General features: G+C 44.8%; 1 protein-coding gene and 1 long non-coding RNA gene across 2 annotated transcripts in view; both read left to right on the top strand.

Annotated features, from left to right (window-relative positions):
• LOC309523113 overlaps positions 1–15,409 on the top strand; it is a 178,499-nt gene that overhangs the window by 41,311 nt on the left and 121,779 nt on the right. The window lies entirely within an intron of this gene.
• LOC309523063 (vomeronasal type-2 receptor 26-like) lies at positions 4,040–9,099 on the top strand (the record flags this gene model as incomplete). Its single annotated transcript, XM_082206866.1, has 5 exons — positions 4,040–4,419; positions 4,722–5,531; positions 6,274–6,501; positions 7,499–7,625; positions 8,207–9,099. The coding sequence occupies exons 1-5, from the start codon at positions 4,084–4,086 to the stop codon at positions 9,097–9,099; spliced, it is 2,394 nt and encodes a 797-aa protein (XP_082062992.1). The 5' UTR covers positions 4,040–4,083.

Genomic DNA, 15,409 nt, shown 5'->3' with positions numbered 1-15,409 from the left:
GAGAAAGCTGACTTGTTTGTTTGTCTGTTTGTTTGTTTGTTGAATCTATATACTGCCCTATACGTGGAGGTCTCAGGGCGGGTCACAGAACAAAATTAATATACAAAACCAGAAGATATATAATCAAAATAAAAACAACAACCCAATAACACCCCAAAAAGAAGCACATTTTAAAAGGGCAAAGGATGTCAATCAAATCAACCAAAAAGGAACGTTTTTGCCTGATGTCCAAAGGCGTATAATGAATGTGCTAGGTGAACTTCCCTGGGGAGAGCATTCCACAGACGGGGAGCCACTACAGAGAAGGCCCCGTTCTTGTGTTGCCACCCTCCTGACCTCTTGAGGAGGAAGCACCCGAAGAAGGGCCTCAGAAGATGATCTCAGGGTCCGGGTAGGATCATATGGAAAGAGGTGGTCCTTGAGGTACTGCCGTCCTGAGCCATTTAAGGCTTTCTAGGTCAATACCAGGACTTTGAATTGGGCCCAGAAATGAATTGGTAGCAGTGCAGTCAGACCAGGATCAGTGTATTGTGCACTAGCTGAAGTTTCCGAACTGTCTTCAGAGGCAGCCCTACGTATAACGCATTGCAGTAATCTAACCTTGGGATTACCAGAGCATGGACAACAGTAGTTAGGCTATCCCTGTCCAGATAGGGGTGTAACTGGGCCACCAGCCAAAGCTGATGGAAGGCAGTCCCCACCACTGAAGAGTCCCAAGCCTCGAGCGACAGCAAAGGGCCCAGGAGTACCCCCAAGCTACAAACCTGCTCCTTCAGAGGAAGCGTAATCCCATCAAGAGCAGGCGACCTCCCACCCATCTGGTCTAGGGAACCACCCACTAACAGTGCCCCAGTCTTATCTTCATTGAGCTTCAGTTGGTTGGCTCTCATCCAGTCCATTGCCGAGGCAAGACTCTGGTCCAGCACTTCCACTGCCTCCCCTGCAGATGTGAAGGAGAAATAGAGCTGAGTGTCATCAGCATAATTCTGACAACCTACTTGAAACCTCCAGATAACCCCACCCAGCAATTTCATGTAGATGTTCAACAATGTGGAACATAGGACTGAGCCCTGCGGAACCCCACATTCAAGGTTCCCAGCGCTGAAAAGTAACACCGTCTGGGAATGACCATCCAAGTAGGACTGGAACCACCGCCACCATCTGGTGTGCGGCCACATGCTACAAAACCTTGCTCAGCAAAGGGAGATTAGCAACAGTTATTTCCCTAATTAAATGGTGCATAGATTTTAGGAAATAGGTCAAATAAATAGATACATACATATTAACAAATACTTGATAAAGAATAACAAAGCTGCTAGAATGCTAGCCTGGCTTCTGCGCACACAATTTGTTTATGAGTAGAGAAGTTTCTGCTCAAAGACGGGGAGCAAGTTGGCTCCATGTGCAACAGAAGCTGTCCTTCCGCAGAACATGTCAAAGGGGAAGGGAGAGCCTAAGGCTCAGAGCAACCTTTTTTCCCTCCACCAACCCCAGAGAGCTTCCCTCTGTTGGAGAAGCCTTTCAAAGAAGTGGTGGAAATTCACTTGAAGTTGCTTCAAAACCACCAACATGCTACTTCCCTTCAGGGGGAGAACCAGAAGGGATTGGCAGGAATCAAATCCACCCAAAGTGGCCAACTAGAAGAAGGAGAAGAGTTTGGATTTGATATCCCGCTTTATCACTACCCTAAGGAGTCTCAAAGCGGCTCACAATCTCCTTTTCCTTCCTTCCCCACAACAAGCACTCTGTGAGGTGAGTGAGACTTAGAGACTTCAGAGAAGTGTGACTGGCCCAAGGTCACCCAGCAGCTGCAGGTGGAGGAGCGGGGAAGCGAACCCGGTTCCCCAAGTTACGAGTCCACCGCTCTTAACCACTACACCACACTGGCTCTCTAAAGCATCCCTAACAGATAGCCATCCAAACTCTGCTTAAAAACCTCCAAGGAAGGAGAGTCGATGGTCGGATCCAGATGCAGGCCTCTTCTTTGGTCCTTGGGAGCAAAGTTCAGGCCAAACTTCCAATTCCCCAAAACACCTTTTGACTTTTCTCCATCATGTTTTTCTCCAGCTCTGCACCTGCTGCCAGAGCCACTCAAGACTTCGGAAAGTTAGTGTCATGAAACTTATTCCACTTGGAATAATCAAAATTATAGTCATCTCATCTTCTGAAAGCTCAGGAGATATTTCTGGAGATTGCATGAGCCTTGGAAAGCAACAACAGCATGACAATATTAATTGCGCTGTGTCTGGGAAAGAAAAAGTTGGTGCCGAGAATATTTCCTGTGTTGGAGACAGACTGAGACAAGCTGTAGAACTGGCGTAAGAGGGGTGTGCCTGCCTTGTGCTTCCTAGCTCCGAAGGTAGAGTTGAAAACCACCCAGATTGGGAAAGCCCAGGCAGTCTGGTCTTGCAAGAGTCTTTGGGTTCTTCTGCGTTGTCTTCTTGGCGGGAGGAGGCAGAGCCAGAATGAGATCCCTGCTCCTTCTGTTGCAGCTTCTGCTGCTCATGATGCTCTTTGGAGTCTGCGGGAACCACAAGGCGAAATGCCCCTTGAATCTGGTCAGGGATCAAACGGATGCTCGCAATTACTACCGGCCTGGACACTTTCTCATCAGTGGGATCATCTCTCCAAAATACCTTATGGAAACTCCATACGTCTTTTCTCAGACACCCTTCGCCAGGATTGAAAAGTATGTTCGAGGGGTTCTTATTTATCAAGGAAATAGCTCCTTTCTCAGGGCTGGGGAGCCAAGGGCTGATGTTGCAGGACCTGACCATTGGTCTTGCTGGCTGGGGGTGATGGGCGCTGGGGGGGTCCAGTAAAAGATTCCACACAAACCTCTCCTATTTCAATGTTCTCTGGGTCTTCCTTAGTGAAACACTCTCCTACCTTTGATTCTGTGTTGCTTTCAGTAGACTGCAAGGATGCCAATGAATCTGGTAAGGGATCAAAAGGATGCAATGTATTTCCTCACCTGCAGGATGCCAAGGCTCAAAGGCTTTATTCAATATTATTTCATTTGGACAATTTAGCAACTGTTGTCAAGGAATCTTAGTTTTACAAATGGATTTTTAAGACCCTCTGCGTGACGTTTAGTGGCTGATTTAAAAAACTTAGAAGTGTCTTAAGTAACTCTTGAGGGACGCGGGTGACACTGTGGGTTAAACCACACAGCCTAGGACTTGCCGATCAGAAGGTCGGTGGTTCGTATCCCCGCCACGGGATGAGCTCCTGTTGCTCGGTCCCTGCTCCTGCCAACCTAGCAGTTCGAAAGCATGTCAAAGTGCATGTAGATAAATAGGTACCGCTCTGGCGGGAAGGTAAACGGCGTTTCCATGTGCTGCTCTGGTTCGCCAGAAGTGGCTTAGTCCTGCTGGCCACATGACCTGGAAATTGTATGCCGGCTCCCTCAGCCAATAAAGCGAGATGAGCGCTGCAACCCCAGAGTCAGCCATGACTGGACCTAATGGTCAGGGGTCCCTTTACCTTTAAGTAACTTTTGAAAATGGTTAGATTTTTATAGGTGAAGAGCAGGGATGATATGCTTCAAATAAAATGATTATATGGAAAAATACAGACCAGGGGGTGTCCTCATTGGTGTAGAGGCTGATCCAGAATTTTAACACACACTCAAACCTGCAAGCCACAAGTCCTCATTTGTAACTAAAAGAGGACTAAGGTATTTGGTGCTTCTCCTCCTTCAATAAAATTGTCTCTTATTCTAGCCCCTTGGAAAAAGCCAAAGACCACTGCAGCAAAAGCAGCCTTTGCAGCAATTTCCCAGTATATCACAAATTTTGAGGGGCGCCTTCATTTCTTACTCATAGAACCGCAGTAGAAAAGAACCATAGAGTTGGAGAGATGGAAGGGACCTGGAGGAATCTCACCTGAAGTATCCATGACACATGGTCACCTTCGGAGGGAGTCTGTTCCACTGTTGAACAGCTCTGTGTGCTGTTTGCATCAAAGCAGAGATTTCCAAATTTTTGTTCTGTGCTAGAAAGCAAAAGGTTTGATATTAATGCAATAGGATAAATAAATACTAATCTTTGTGAATAATATAACATCCCCACCCACATTCATATGAATATACGTTTCACTCTTTTTAAAGGATTCATTTATTGCAGGGAGGCAAATAGGTCCTACTGGTACATGTTGTCTTTCCTGTTCACCATCCAAGAGATCAACCAGGATCTCAGGCTCTTACCCAACATCACCCTGGGCTACAACATCTATGAGAACTATTTCGATGCAAGGATGACTTCAGACGCCATGCTAGAGCTGCTTGCAGGCAGTGGATGCAATATTCCCAATTATCACTGTGGAGAACAGAATCCCCTGCTGGCTGTTCTTGAAAGAGGCAATACTCTCATCTCAAAAGTGATTTCAGCCTTGTCAGGCATCTACAAAATCCCACAGGTAAGTAGTGGGAGAGCATGGAGGGACAGAGAATTTCAACTGCGTAAAATACTATTTTCTCTTTGGAGAGGTCAAGCAGGGATATTTTTAAAAATGGGGAAATCCTGAGCTATGGATCCTACATCCCTTTTTCAAAACGGAGCCTTCACCAACTTGTCACCTCCAGATGTTTCCGACCAAAACTCCCATCAGCCTCAGCCAGCAGTGATTTAGATAGATATCAGTCATTTCAGATAATTAAATACCGGTATCTGTTATGCTGAAAGTAAAATAAATTGCTGATCTTTTGCTTTCCTTCCTAGATCAGTTATGGCTTCACTGCCCAGGTTCTCGAAGGTAAAACCCTGTTCCCTTTTGTCTACCGGATGAGTCCCAAAGAGGAAAGTCAGTACCAGGGGATTGTTGAATTGCTCCTGCATTTTGGATGGACGTGGATTGGCCTCTGCACTCCAGACAATGACAGTGGAGAAAGATTTGAGAGCGCTGTGAAACCTCTGATGCTCAGCAAAGGGATCTGCATTGCTTTATCAAAAAGAGTACCAGAAAATGATCTAAATCAATTTATCAGGCCTGGGGAACCTTTTTTCCTATGGAGACAAGTTGGGGTATTTGTTTCCTATATAACCAATGCACTGGGTATCGCAATACTCATGGTAATCAACAATATCTATGAGAAGGAAATAGGGGTGAAAGTCTGGATCACAACAGCTTTGCTAGAAAACAGAATTGGCTTTTCCCTCCCTTCAAATTACTTCCAGCACCTCCATGGTTCTCTGTCCTTTGCAATTCAGACTGGAATAAGGAGCAGCAAAGGTGGCAAATATAAATTGCAGACCAATCTTGAGGATTATTTGAATCAAGCATTTCAGTGTTCATATTCAAAGCATCTGTTGTCCGTGAAAGGCAGGATAAGATGCAGAGAGGAGGAGAAACTGCAGCCATTGCTCCAAGGGGAGCATGAGAGAGTCCTGTCTTATGACAGCTATGGCACTTACATCAATGTTCAGGCTGTGGCTCAGGCCTTGCATGCTTCGCTTTCATCTAGATCCCAGAGGAGGCTGATGGTGGAGGAAGGAGAGCAGTGGGGACCCCAAAGGCTACAGCCGTGGCAGGTATTTCCTTCCCCCTTTTGCAAACTGCAGTCCACACAGATGCTGATCTTGACTGGGGATAGACCTGTAAAATATCACAGTTACTATTAGTATTAATAATAGTAGCATACCGCCCAACATTTCTCTGATGAAAATAGAAACATCCCATTCCATAATGATAATCTTACTGCTTATACCCAGGGCTTTTTTTCAGGTGGGAACTCGCTGGAACTCAGTTTTGGCACCTTTCAGGTGGGTGCCATTGCCATTCTCAGAGGGAGGTGTTCATGGTGAGTTCTGGCACCTTCTTTTCTAGAAAAATAGCACTGTTTATACATCTTCTTCGGTTGCCTCAGCACTCTGGGCAGCTCCCAAAATAAAGAAATTCCTACTAAAATATTAAACATTTAAAAATTCCCTAGACTGGAATTGGACAGCTTGTGTGTTGTGTGTTCCCTAAATTGGACAGCTTGTGTGTTGGATAACTCCACATCCTCCAACATTTCTCCAATGTACATAGGGACATTCTAAGGAAAAGTGGGAAATTCCAGGATCAAATGGAAAACTGTCTCTAATTCAGGGACGTCCCTGGAAAATTGGGACACTTGCATGGTCTGTAGTAATAGAAACGGCTGAATAGGAATTCCAGTCTACATGAGATCCACGCAGGCCCCAAATCAGAAGAGGTTGAAGTGAGTAGGACTGAGATATCCATCTTGGCTTCAAGCTTTCTCAGTGCTGGTGCTTTCCCCTGTCATTCCAGCTTCACCCTTTCTTGAGAGAAATCCGGTGTCTGAATACTTCCAGAGGCAGGCTGTGCTTGGATGAGAACTGGGAGCTGCCAGGAGACTTCGATATTATGAACTGGGTGATGTCTCCCAATAAGTCTCATGTCGCTGTGAAAATTGGGAATATAAGGAGAGAGACATCTGCTAGCATAAAGTTCACCATTAACCCAGAAGCTATTGAGTGGCCCAAGAAATTCAACAAGGTAAGGGGAATCACAGAGAGGGGAGGCTAGGAGATCCTGAATATATTTTTCCTTGAACAACTGCTGCAAAATGACTATATCAGGTTGATCAATGATGTCTTGACCGTCCAATAACAGCTGCAACCGCCACTCCTTCTTTCCACAGCAGCTGAGATAGGAGGGGAATTTGGGGTCCTCAGGGAAAGGATAGAGCCCAGAGGTCCTTAGAAAAGACACTATCTATTTCCAAACCAGACTGAGAATTTAAGAATTCTGGACAGAATGTTTAACCGAATGGACTACGTAGAAGAAAAGGGAAAACACCTAGTAAAATTGAACAATTGGGTTTTCATGCATGCAGAAGGATGGAAAGCAATTTATTTTAGAAATGATAATTACTGATTTATTGTGGATTTTTTTAAATTTGTGGAGTAAGCTCACTTGTAGATGTTGCAAATGTTAAACTATTGTACGTGCAGGAACTAAGAAGGGCACAGTTGTTGGTGAAGGATGATAAGTTTTTTTAAAAAAACCCTATTGTAATATAAGGTTAATGTTAAGGGATGGCATATGAACTAGAAATAACTAGGGAAATAGATAAGCAACAAGAGGAAACCTTGCATGCCTCAAGAACAGAGTGAGGGGAAACCACTATTTGGAAAAGTAATATTAAATGTGTCTTAATTAGCGGTTGAGAGATTATCAGAATCCTGAAATTTGGGGAAATCACATGTCAGACCCATTGTCATTTACTTTGAAGTTTTTTTAAGAAGGGAAGCAGGTAAATGGAGGAGAGGAAACAGAGTTCTGTGATGCAAACCTCAGTTGTACTGAACTAATTATGAAGAACAAGATATTCTGGTCGCCCCAATGGTCAGTGGGGGGTTGAAAGGACCCTGATGAGGGGTCAAAGGCTGCAGTCCAGAGATCCATTTGAACTCACTCTATGAGTGAATTACATACACACAAATACTCCTAACTGTTCCTCTTTCTTGCACCTTCTTGTCTTTCTGGTTAGGCCGTACCTCGTTCCAGGTGTACAGAAATATGTCGACCTGGATATGCCAAGGTGGTTCTACAAGGAAAGCCTATTTGCTGCTATGCTTGTGCTCAGTGTGCAGAAGGGACCTTCTCCGCCCAGGAAGGTGGGTGACTCCAAGGGGGAAGGTATTCCTAGAGAGAGTAAACACAGGCCAGAAATCCAGTCTCATACACTTTTTGTGAGAATTCTGCAGACATTGTGGAATGTGGCTCCTTCCTCAACTTCTTTAGGATTAATCCCCTTCATTACATCCTGGAAGAGAATTGAAAGGAATGATAATAAGGAAGAAATCTCTAGTATTTCTTCAAATCGTAATCAAGTTCAGATCATTAGGGATACAGATAGGTAGCCGTGTTGGTCTGCCATAGTCAAAATAAAAAAACTTTTCATCTTCTCACCCCTTGCCTTTTCCTGTAAGACCTATTGCAGTCGTTAAGAGTCGTCAACAGACTCATCTCAGCTATCTGCCAATCTCCCATTCCCACCACCCTTCTGAGTAATACCCCTCCCCACCTTCTCACTATATAGAAGGATCTGGCAACTTCTGTTTCAGTGTATCTGAAGAAGTGTGCATGCACACGAAAGCTCATACAAAGAACTAACTTAGTTGGTCTTTAAGGTGCTACTGGAAGGAATCATCAGGGATGTAAGTGATGCTGCAGCCACTCTTTTTCTCTTCCCCAGATGCAGAACATTGCACCAAATGCTCAGAAGATCACCTTTCAAACAAGGACAGAGATCAATGTGTCCCCAAGATTATCATCTTCCTGGCTTATGAAGAATATTTGGGAATGGTTTTAGCTTCCGTTGCCCTCTTCTTGTCCTTAACAGCAGGCATTGTGTTGGGAATCTTCATTAAATACAAGGAAACTCCCATAGTCAAAGCCAACAACCGGGACCTCTCCTACATCCTGCTCGTCTCCCTCCTGCTTTCCTTTCTGTCCTCCTTCCTCTTCATCGGGCGCCCAAGGACCTGCCTTCTCCGACAAACGGCCTTCAGCATCATCTTCTCAGTTGCTGTTTCTTCTGTCTTGGCAAAGACCATCACGGTGGTGCTGGCCTTCCTGGCCACAAAGCCCGGGAACAGGGTGAGGAGATGGCTGGGCAAGAGTCTGGCCAACTCCATTGTCATCTCCTGTTCTGCGGGGCAAGTTCTCATCTGCACCATCTGGCTGGGCTCTTCTCCCCCATTCCCAGAGCCCGACATGCACTCCCAGGTGGAAGAGATCATCCTGCAATGCAACGAAGGGTCTGTGGCCATGTTCTACGTTGCCCTCGGCTACCTGGGCTTCTTGGCTGCCACCTGCTTCACGGTGGCTTTCCTAGCCAGGAAGCTGCCCGGCTCCTTCAACGAAGCCAAGCTGATCACCTTCAGCATGCTGGTCTTCTGCAGTGTTTGGGTGTCTTTTGTGCCCACCTACCTGAGCACCAAGGGCAAGTACATGGTGGCCGTGCAGATCTTCTCTATGTTGGCCTCCAGTGCTGGGCTTCTGGGCTGCATCTTCCTTCCCAAGTGTTACGTTATTGTGCTGAGGCCTGATCTCAACACAAAGGAGCACCTGACAACAAGGAATTAAGGGGCATCTGATTCTTAAAATAGTCCATGTTCATGATGTCTAGAAGTGCATAAAGGAAACATAGCTACTCATCCATGTTGCTTATTCCCTATCTCTGAAAGAGATTGTGTTCATTCTTAGCCCTGGTTTTGTGTAGTCCTGTTGCCATGAACAGTAAGATGGGAGGAAATGTTTTGCTACCTTGCTTTGCCAAGGACTACAGTGAGTCCTGGTCTACTGCCCTTTGTTTGTAACCTATGATCTTTTAATAATTTTGTGTTTGGTTATGCCAGTTCTATGTATTCAATTTTCTATGCTCCATTTCCCGCATTTATGCGCTATCATTCATAATCTGATGTCAGGGAACTGACATCGGAGCGAGAGGCGAAGGGGAGGCTCCCAGATGATGCTGGCGACCCAGCAGCAGGGGGAGAAACAGCTCAGTAGAGGGGGAAGCCAATCAGCGCAACACCAGGGATAAAGGGAGCCAGATGGGGGAAGTGGAGAGAGGGCTCCAGGACTCTTCACTGGACATCAGTGAGGAGAGCCCAGGTCCTCTGCTACCCACGCCTACCCTGTGCAGAAGACTCCCGCACAGTGAGAGGAGGAGGAGACTGGGGGTCAAACAACTTTTATGTTGGAAGAGGTTCAAGAAACGCCCACTGACGGATTCTGCCAGTGACTGAGGCAGCCACCATGAGAAGGATCTGTGCAGTCAGAAAGTTTTAACAAGGCAAATTAACCGAGAAAGGCACCAGTTTACGCACGAGTAACTCATACCCATTACAGCTCACTTCACATCATTTCATTCTCCTAAGCTTTGTATATCAATAAACTGAGAAATTCATTTAAGACATCTTCCGTAGTCTGTTGGTTTAATTTCTGTATTGTGTAAGCTCTGCTCCCTGTTCCAAAGAGTAGCAGCTGACCTTAGCCAACCCGTGACTGGGATCCAATGAATTTTATTGCACTGGCCAGGGTTAGGGATAGGGTTAGGGGCGGGCGAGGCAAGCAGGAAGAGAGGGGAGAGGGAACTCCGGGGCTCACGGGAGTGGCAGGCCGCCTACGCCAATCTGGGCGAGTCATTGTGAAAGGAGGTGGGGAGAGTAGAGCTGGGGAAGGCAATGAGTCACGAAAGGCAGCAGTGGAAACAGAGAGGTGGGGCGGGGTTTAGTGGGGAGTGGTCACGCCCACTAGGCAGGGCAAGGCAAAGCTAGGAGGAGCCTCTGGCTTGACTTATTTCATTATTACTAATATTAATTAGTAATGAAATATTTATTTGGGGGAATGTATATTATATTATATTATATTATATTATATTATATTATATTATATTATATTATATTATATTATATTATATTATATTATATTATATTATAAGGGACGCGGGTGGCGCTGTGGGCTAAAGCCTCAGCGCCTAGGGCTTGCCGATCGAAAGGTCGGCGGTTCGAATCCCCGCGGCGGGGTGCGCTCCCGCTGCTCGGTCCCAGCGCCTGCCAACCTAGCAGTTCGAAAGCATCCCCGGGGGCAAGTAGATAAATAGGTACCGCTTACCAGCGGGAAGGTAAACGGCGTTCCGTGTGCGGCTCTGGCTCGCCAGAGCAGCGTTGTCACGCTGGCCACGTGACCCGGAAGTGTCTCCGGACAGCGCTGGCCCCCGGCCTATAGATGTGAGATGGGCGCACAAACCCCAGAGTCTGGCAAGACTGGCCCGTTTGGGCAGGGGTACCTTTATCTTTACCTATATTATATTATATTATATTATATTATATTATATTATATTATATTATATTATATTATATTATATTATATTATATTATATTATTATATTATATTATATTATATTATATTATATTATATTATATTATATTATATTATATTATATTATATTATATTATATTATATTATATTATTATATTATATATTACATTACATTACATTATATTATTACATCACATCATATCATATCACATATTATTATATTATGTTATATTGGGACGGGGATGGCTCTGTGGGTTAAACCACAGAACCTAGGACTTGCCAATCAGAAGGTCGGTGGTTCAAACCCCGCGACGGGGTGAGCTCCCATTGTTCGGTCCCAGCTCCTGCCAACCTAGCAGTTTGAAAGCAAGTCAAAGTGCAAGTAGATAAATAGGTACCACTCCGGTGGGAAGGTAAACGGTGTTTCCATGCACTGCTGTGGTTCGTCAGAATGACCATGCTGGCCACATGACCCAGAAGCTGTACGCAGGCTCCCTCGGCAAAGAAATCAAGATGAGTGCCGCAACCCCAGAGTCATCCGCGACTGGACCTAACGGTCAGGGGTCCCTTAACCTTTACGTACAGTGGTGCCCCGCAAGACGAACGCCTCGCAAGACGGAAAACCCGCTAGACGAAAGGGTTTTCCGTTTTGGAGGCGCTTCGCAAAACGAATTTCCCTATAGGCTTCCTTCGCAAGACGAAAGACCATAGGGAAATCTCCGGGACAGCGGGGAAGCGCAGCGCGTCTTCCCCACTGTCCTCGGACCTCCTCCGAAGGCTGGCGGTGGGGCGGAAAGCCCTTCTCCCCGGGCCAGCCTTCGGAAGTCTCCTCCGAAGGCTGGCGGTGGGGCGGAAAGCCCTTCTCCCCGCACCAGCCTTCGGATGGCTGTCCTGAAGACTTGCGGTGGGAGGAGGGTTTTCCTTCCCACCGCCAACATTCAGAATGCTGTTCTGAATGTTGGCGGTGGGGAGGAAAAACCCTCCTCCCACCGTAAGCCCCGGGAACAGAGGAGAAGCGCTGCGCCCCTTCCCCTCTGTTCCCGTACCTGTCCTGAAGGCTTGCGGTGGGGAGAAAAGCCCTTCTCCGCACCGCCAGCCTGGCAAGCGGTTTCCATAGGAACGCATTAATTGATTTTCAATGCATTCCTATGGGAAACCGTGCTTCGCAAGACGAAAAACTCGCAAGAAGAAAAAACTTGCGGAACGAATTAATTTCGTCTTGCGAGGCACCACTGTATTGTATTGTATTGTATTGTATTGTATTGTATTACATTACATATTACTGTATTTTCCCGTGTAGAACATGCCCCCGTGTATAAGACACCCCCTATATTGGGGGACTCAATATTAAGGAAATGGGGGGTTCCATTTTCCTCGTCTTATACACGGAAAAGTACAATATATTATATTATATTATATTATATTATATTATATTATATTATATTATATTATATTATATTATATTATATTATATTATATTATATTATATTATATTATATTATATTATACAGGGTGAATCATAATGAAGTATACAGTTTCAATACCCTATAAAAAATAATATAATATATCTCATGTTACCTGTGACAGAATTGTAGGGGAATGTTTAATGTTTTTTTAGAAACAATCACAGATATTCTATGTGTGCACCCTTTGTCACACGTCACACATCACAATCGAAAATGCTGTTGCACAACAAACTCCATTTTGCTCAATTCATTTTTAAAAAAATAATATTTATTAATTTTCCAACAGTTTAAACACATTACTAAAAAAAGACAATACAATACAAAAACACATAAAACTAACAAAACAAAAACAAAACCCATTTAAAACACATCAAACAATTTCATTATCTTATCTTTCATTCACTTATTTCCACGACCTCCTCACACCTCCCTTTTTGTATTCCACTTCTATTAATTGTTTCAGCAATTCCGTTCCATCTTCCTCTGTTTTCTATCCTATAATTATCTTAACACATTCTAACCTTATTTTTTCCTTTAACACTCTATCAATCTATTTATACTTAATTCCTTATAACATTTCTACTAAAGCCATATAACTTCATTCCAACATTTTCCTAACGTTCATTAATTTTACAGTATTTCTGTCAATAGTCTTTAAACTTTTTCCAGTCTTCTTCCACCGACTCGGGTTTTGCCAGTCATTTCCGCCAGTTCTATATAGTCCATCAACTTCATCGGCCATCCTTCTTGGGTGGCTGAATCTTGTATCTTCCAATACTTCGCAATGAGTATTCTTGCTGCTGTTGTTGCATACATAAAAATAACAAAGAAAAAGAGGTTCTGTCCTTCTTTGGCACCAATTGGCCGACCATGCCCAGGAGAAAGGCCTCTGGTTTCTTCAGGAAGGTATATTTAAATACCTTTTTCATTTCGTTATATATTGTCTCCCAGAATGTCTTAATCCTTGGGCATGTCCACCAAAGGTGAAAGAATCGATTCTTCTCTTTTCTCCCTCCTCTTCCAGGTCTGAAGGCCCTCACAATTCTAAACTCTTCTTGACCCAAGTCCACAATCCAAAAGTCAGCAAATTCCTGTGTATGAAAGTCTGTCAAACTTTTCTCCAATTCCGGTAGGGCTCTAATCCTCAGATTCCTCTGTTTTCCTTTACATTCAATCATAGCAAGCGTCAACTTATGTTCATCAAGTTGCCTCTGCAGGGCAGGGACTCTCTCTCTCTCCAATTGTGTTACTTTACATTCCGCAGCAACGGCTTTCTCCCTGGCTTCCTCCGCAGTCTGCCGTATCAAAATAGATTCCTGTATCAATTTCTGGATGGTCTCTGTATTGGTATTCACCTTTTGTCCCAGATTATTTATACTTTCTGTATTTAAGTCAATTTTAGTAGTTGTGGCATCCACTTTCACATTTGTCACATCATCAGATCTGTCACATTTCCCACCAATACTTTCGTTCTACCTTTATTTAGTTTAAAACCTGCTACTTCTCCAACTTGAGAATCTGTTCAAGACCTTGTTTGGCTAGCCATGGGGTCTTCTACAGTTACCACATAGTCATCTGCAAATGCCTTGAGTTTATATGCTTTGTAACCTACTGTTGGGACACGGGTGGCACTGTGGGTTAAATGACAGAGCCTAGGACTTGCCGATCAGAAGGTCGGCGGTTCAAATCCCCGCGACGGGGTAAGCTCCCGTTGTTCGGTCCCTGTTCCTACCAACCTAGCGGTTCGAAAGCACGTCCAAGTGCAAGTAGATAAATAGGTACCGCTCCGGCGGGAAGGTAAACAGCGTTTCCGTGCGCTGCTCTAGTTCGCCAGAAGCGGCTTAGTCATGCTGGCCACATGACCCGGAAGCTGTACGCCGGCTCCCTCTGCCAATAAAGTGAGATGAGCGCCACAACCCTAGAGTCGGTCATGACTGGACCTAATGTTCAGGGGTCCCTTTACCTTTACCTTTAACCTACTGTTATCCCTTTTATTTCTTCATCTGATCTTCTACTTCTGACCAGGGTCTCTAAAACAAAAATAATAATGGTGACTGGGGATATCCCTCTCTTGTCCCTTTCATTATTTTGAATTTTTCTGTTATTACATTATTTACTATCATCATAGCCTGTTAGTCAGAATAAATTGAGTCAATTCCTGTAAGTACAGTGGTACCTCGGGTTACAGACACTTCAGGTTAAACAATGTGGGGGGGGGGAGAAGGAGGAGGAGGAGGAGGAGGAGGAGGAGGAGAAAAAGAAAATTTTATTTATATCCTGCCCTCCCCAGTCGAAGCCGGGCTAAGAGCGGCTACGAATAAAAGTAACACAGAATTCTAAAATCAATTCATTCTAAAATCAATTCAAAATCAAATTAATGGCAACCATTGGGCTACAGTTCTGTGGGGATGACCAAAGGAGGGGGTCCGACTGTGCCCTGGCTGAACAGCTCCGTCTTGCAGGCCCTGCGGAAAGATGTCAAGTCCCGCAGGGCCCTAGTCTCTTGGGACAGAGCGTTCCACCAGATCGGGGCCACAGCCGAAAAGGCCCTGACTCTGGTTGAGGCCAGCCTAACCTCCCTGTGCCCCGGGACCTCCAAGATGTTTTTGTTTGAAGACCATAAGGTCCTCCATGGGACATACCAGGAGAGGCGGCCCCGTAGATACGAAGGACCAAGGCCCTGTAGGGCTTTAAAGGTTAAGCCAGCATCCTAACCTTATCCTACATATTATTATTATTCAACTACCAGATTTTTAGAAGACATCTGAAGGCAGCCCTGTTTAGGGAAGCTTTTAATGTTTGATGTATTACAGTATTTTAATATTTTTTTGGAAGCTGCCCAGAGTGGCAGGGTATAAATAATTTTATTATTGTTGTTGTTGTTGTTATTATTATTATTATTATTATTATTATTATTATTATTATTATTATTATCCTGTACTCCACCGGGAGCCAGTGCCCTGTGGAAAGGATCGAGCCCTGTAAACCCCACATTCAAGGCTCCCGGAGCTGAAAAGCGTTCCCCAACTAACACCGTCTGGAAACGACGTCAGACCTAAACTGACGCGCAGCGTAAACGACTAATGCAGAGTTTTTAATTGACT

Source organism: Podarcis vaucheri (assembly GCF_965113315.1).
Source record: "Podarcis vaucheri genome assembly, chromosome: 18".
NCBI classification, from domain to species: Eukaryota; Metazoa; Chordata; class Lepidosauria; order Squamata; family Lacertidae; genus Podarcis; species Podarcis vaucheri.
Note: the sequence above shows the minus strand (reverse complement) of the source record. Positions and strands in the feature narration are given on the sequence as shown.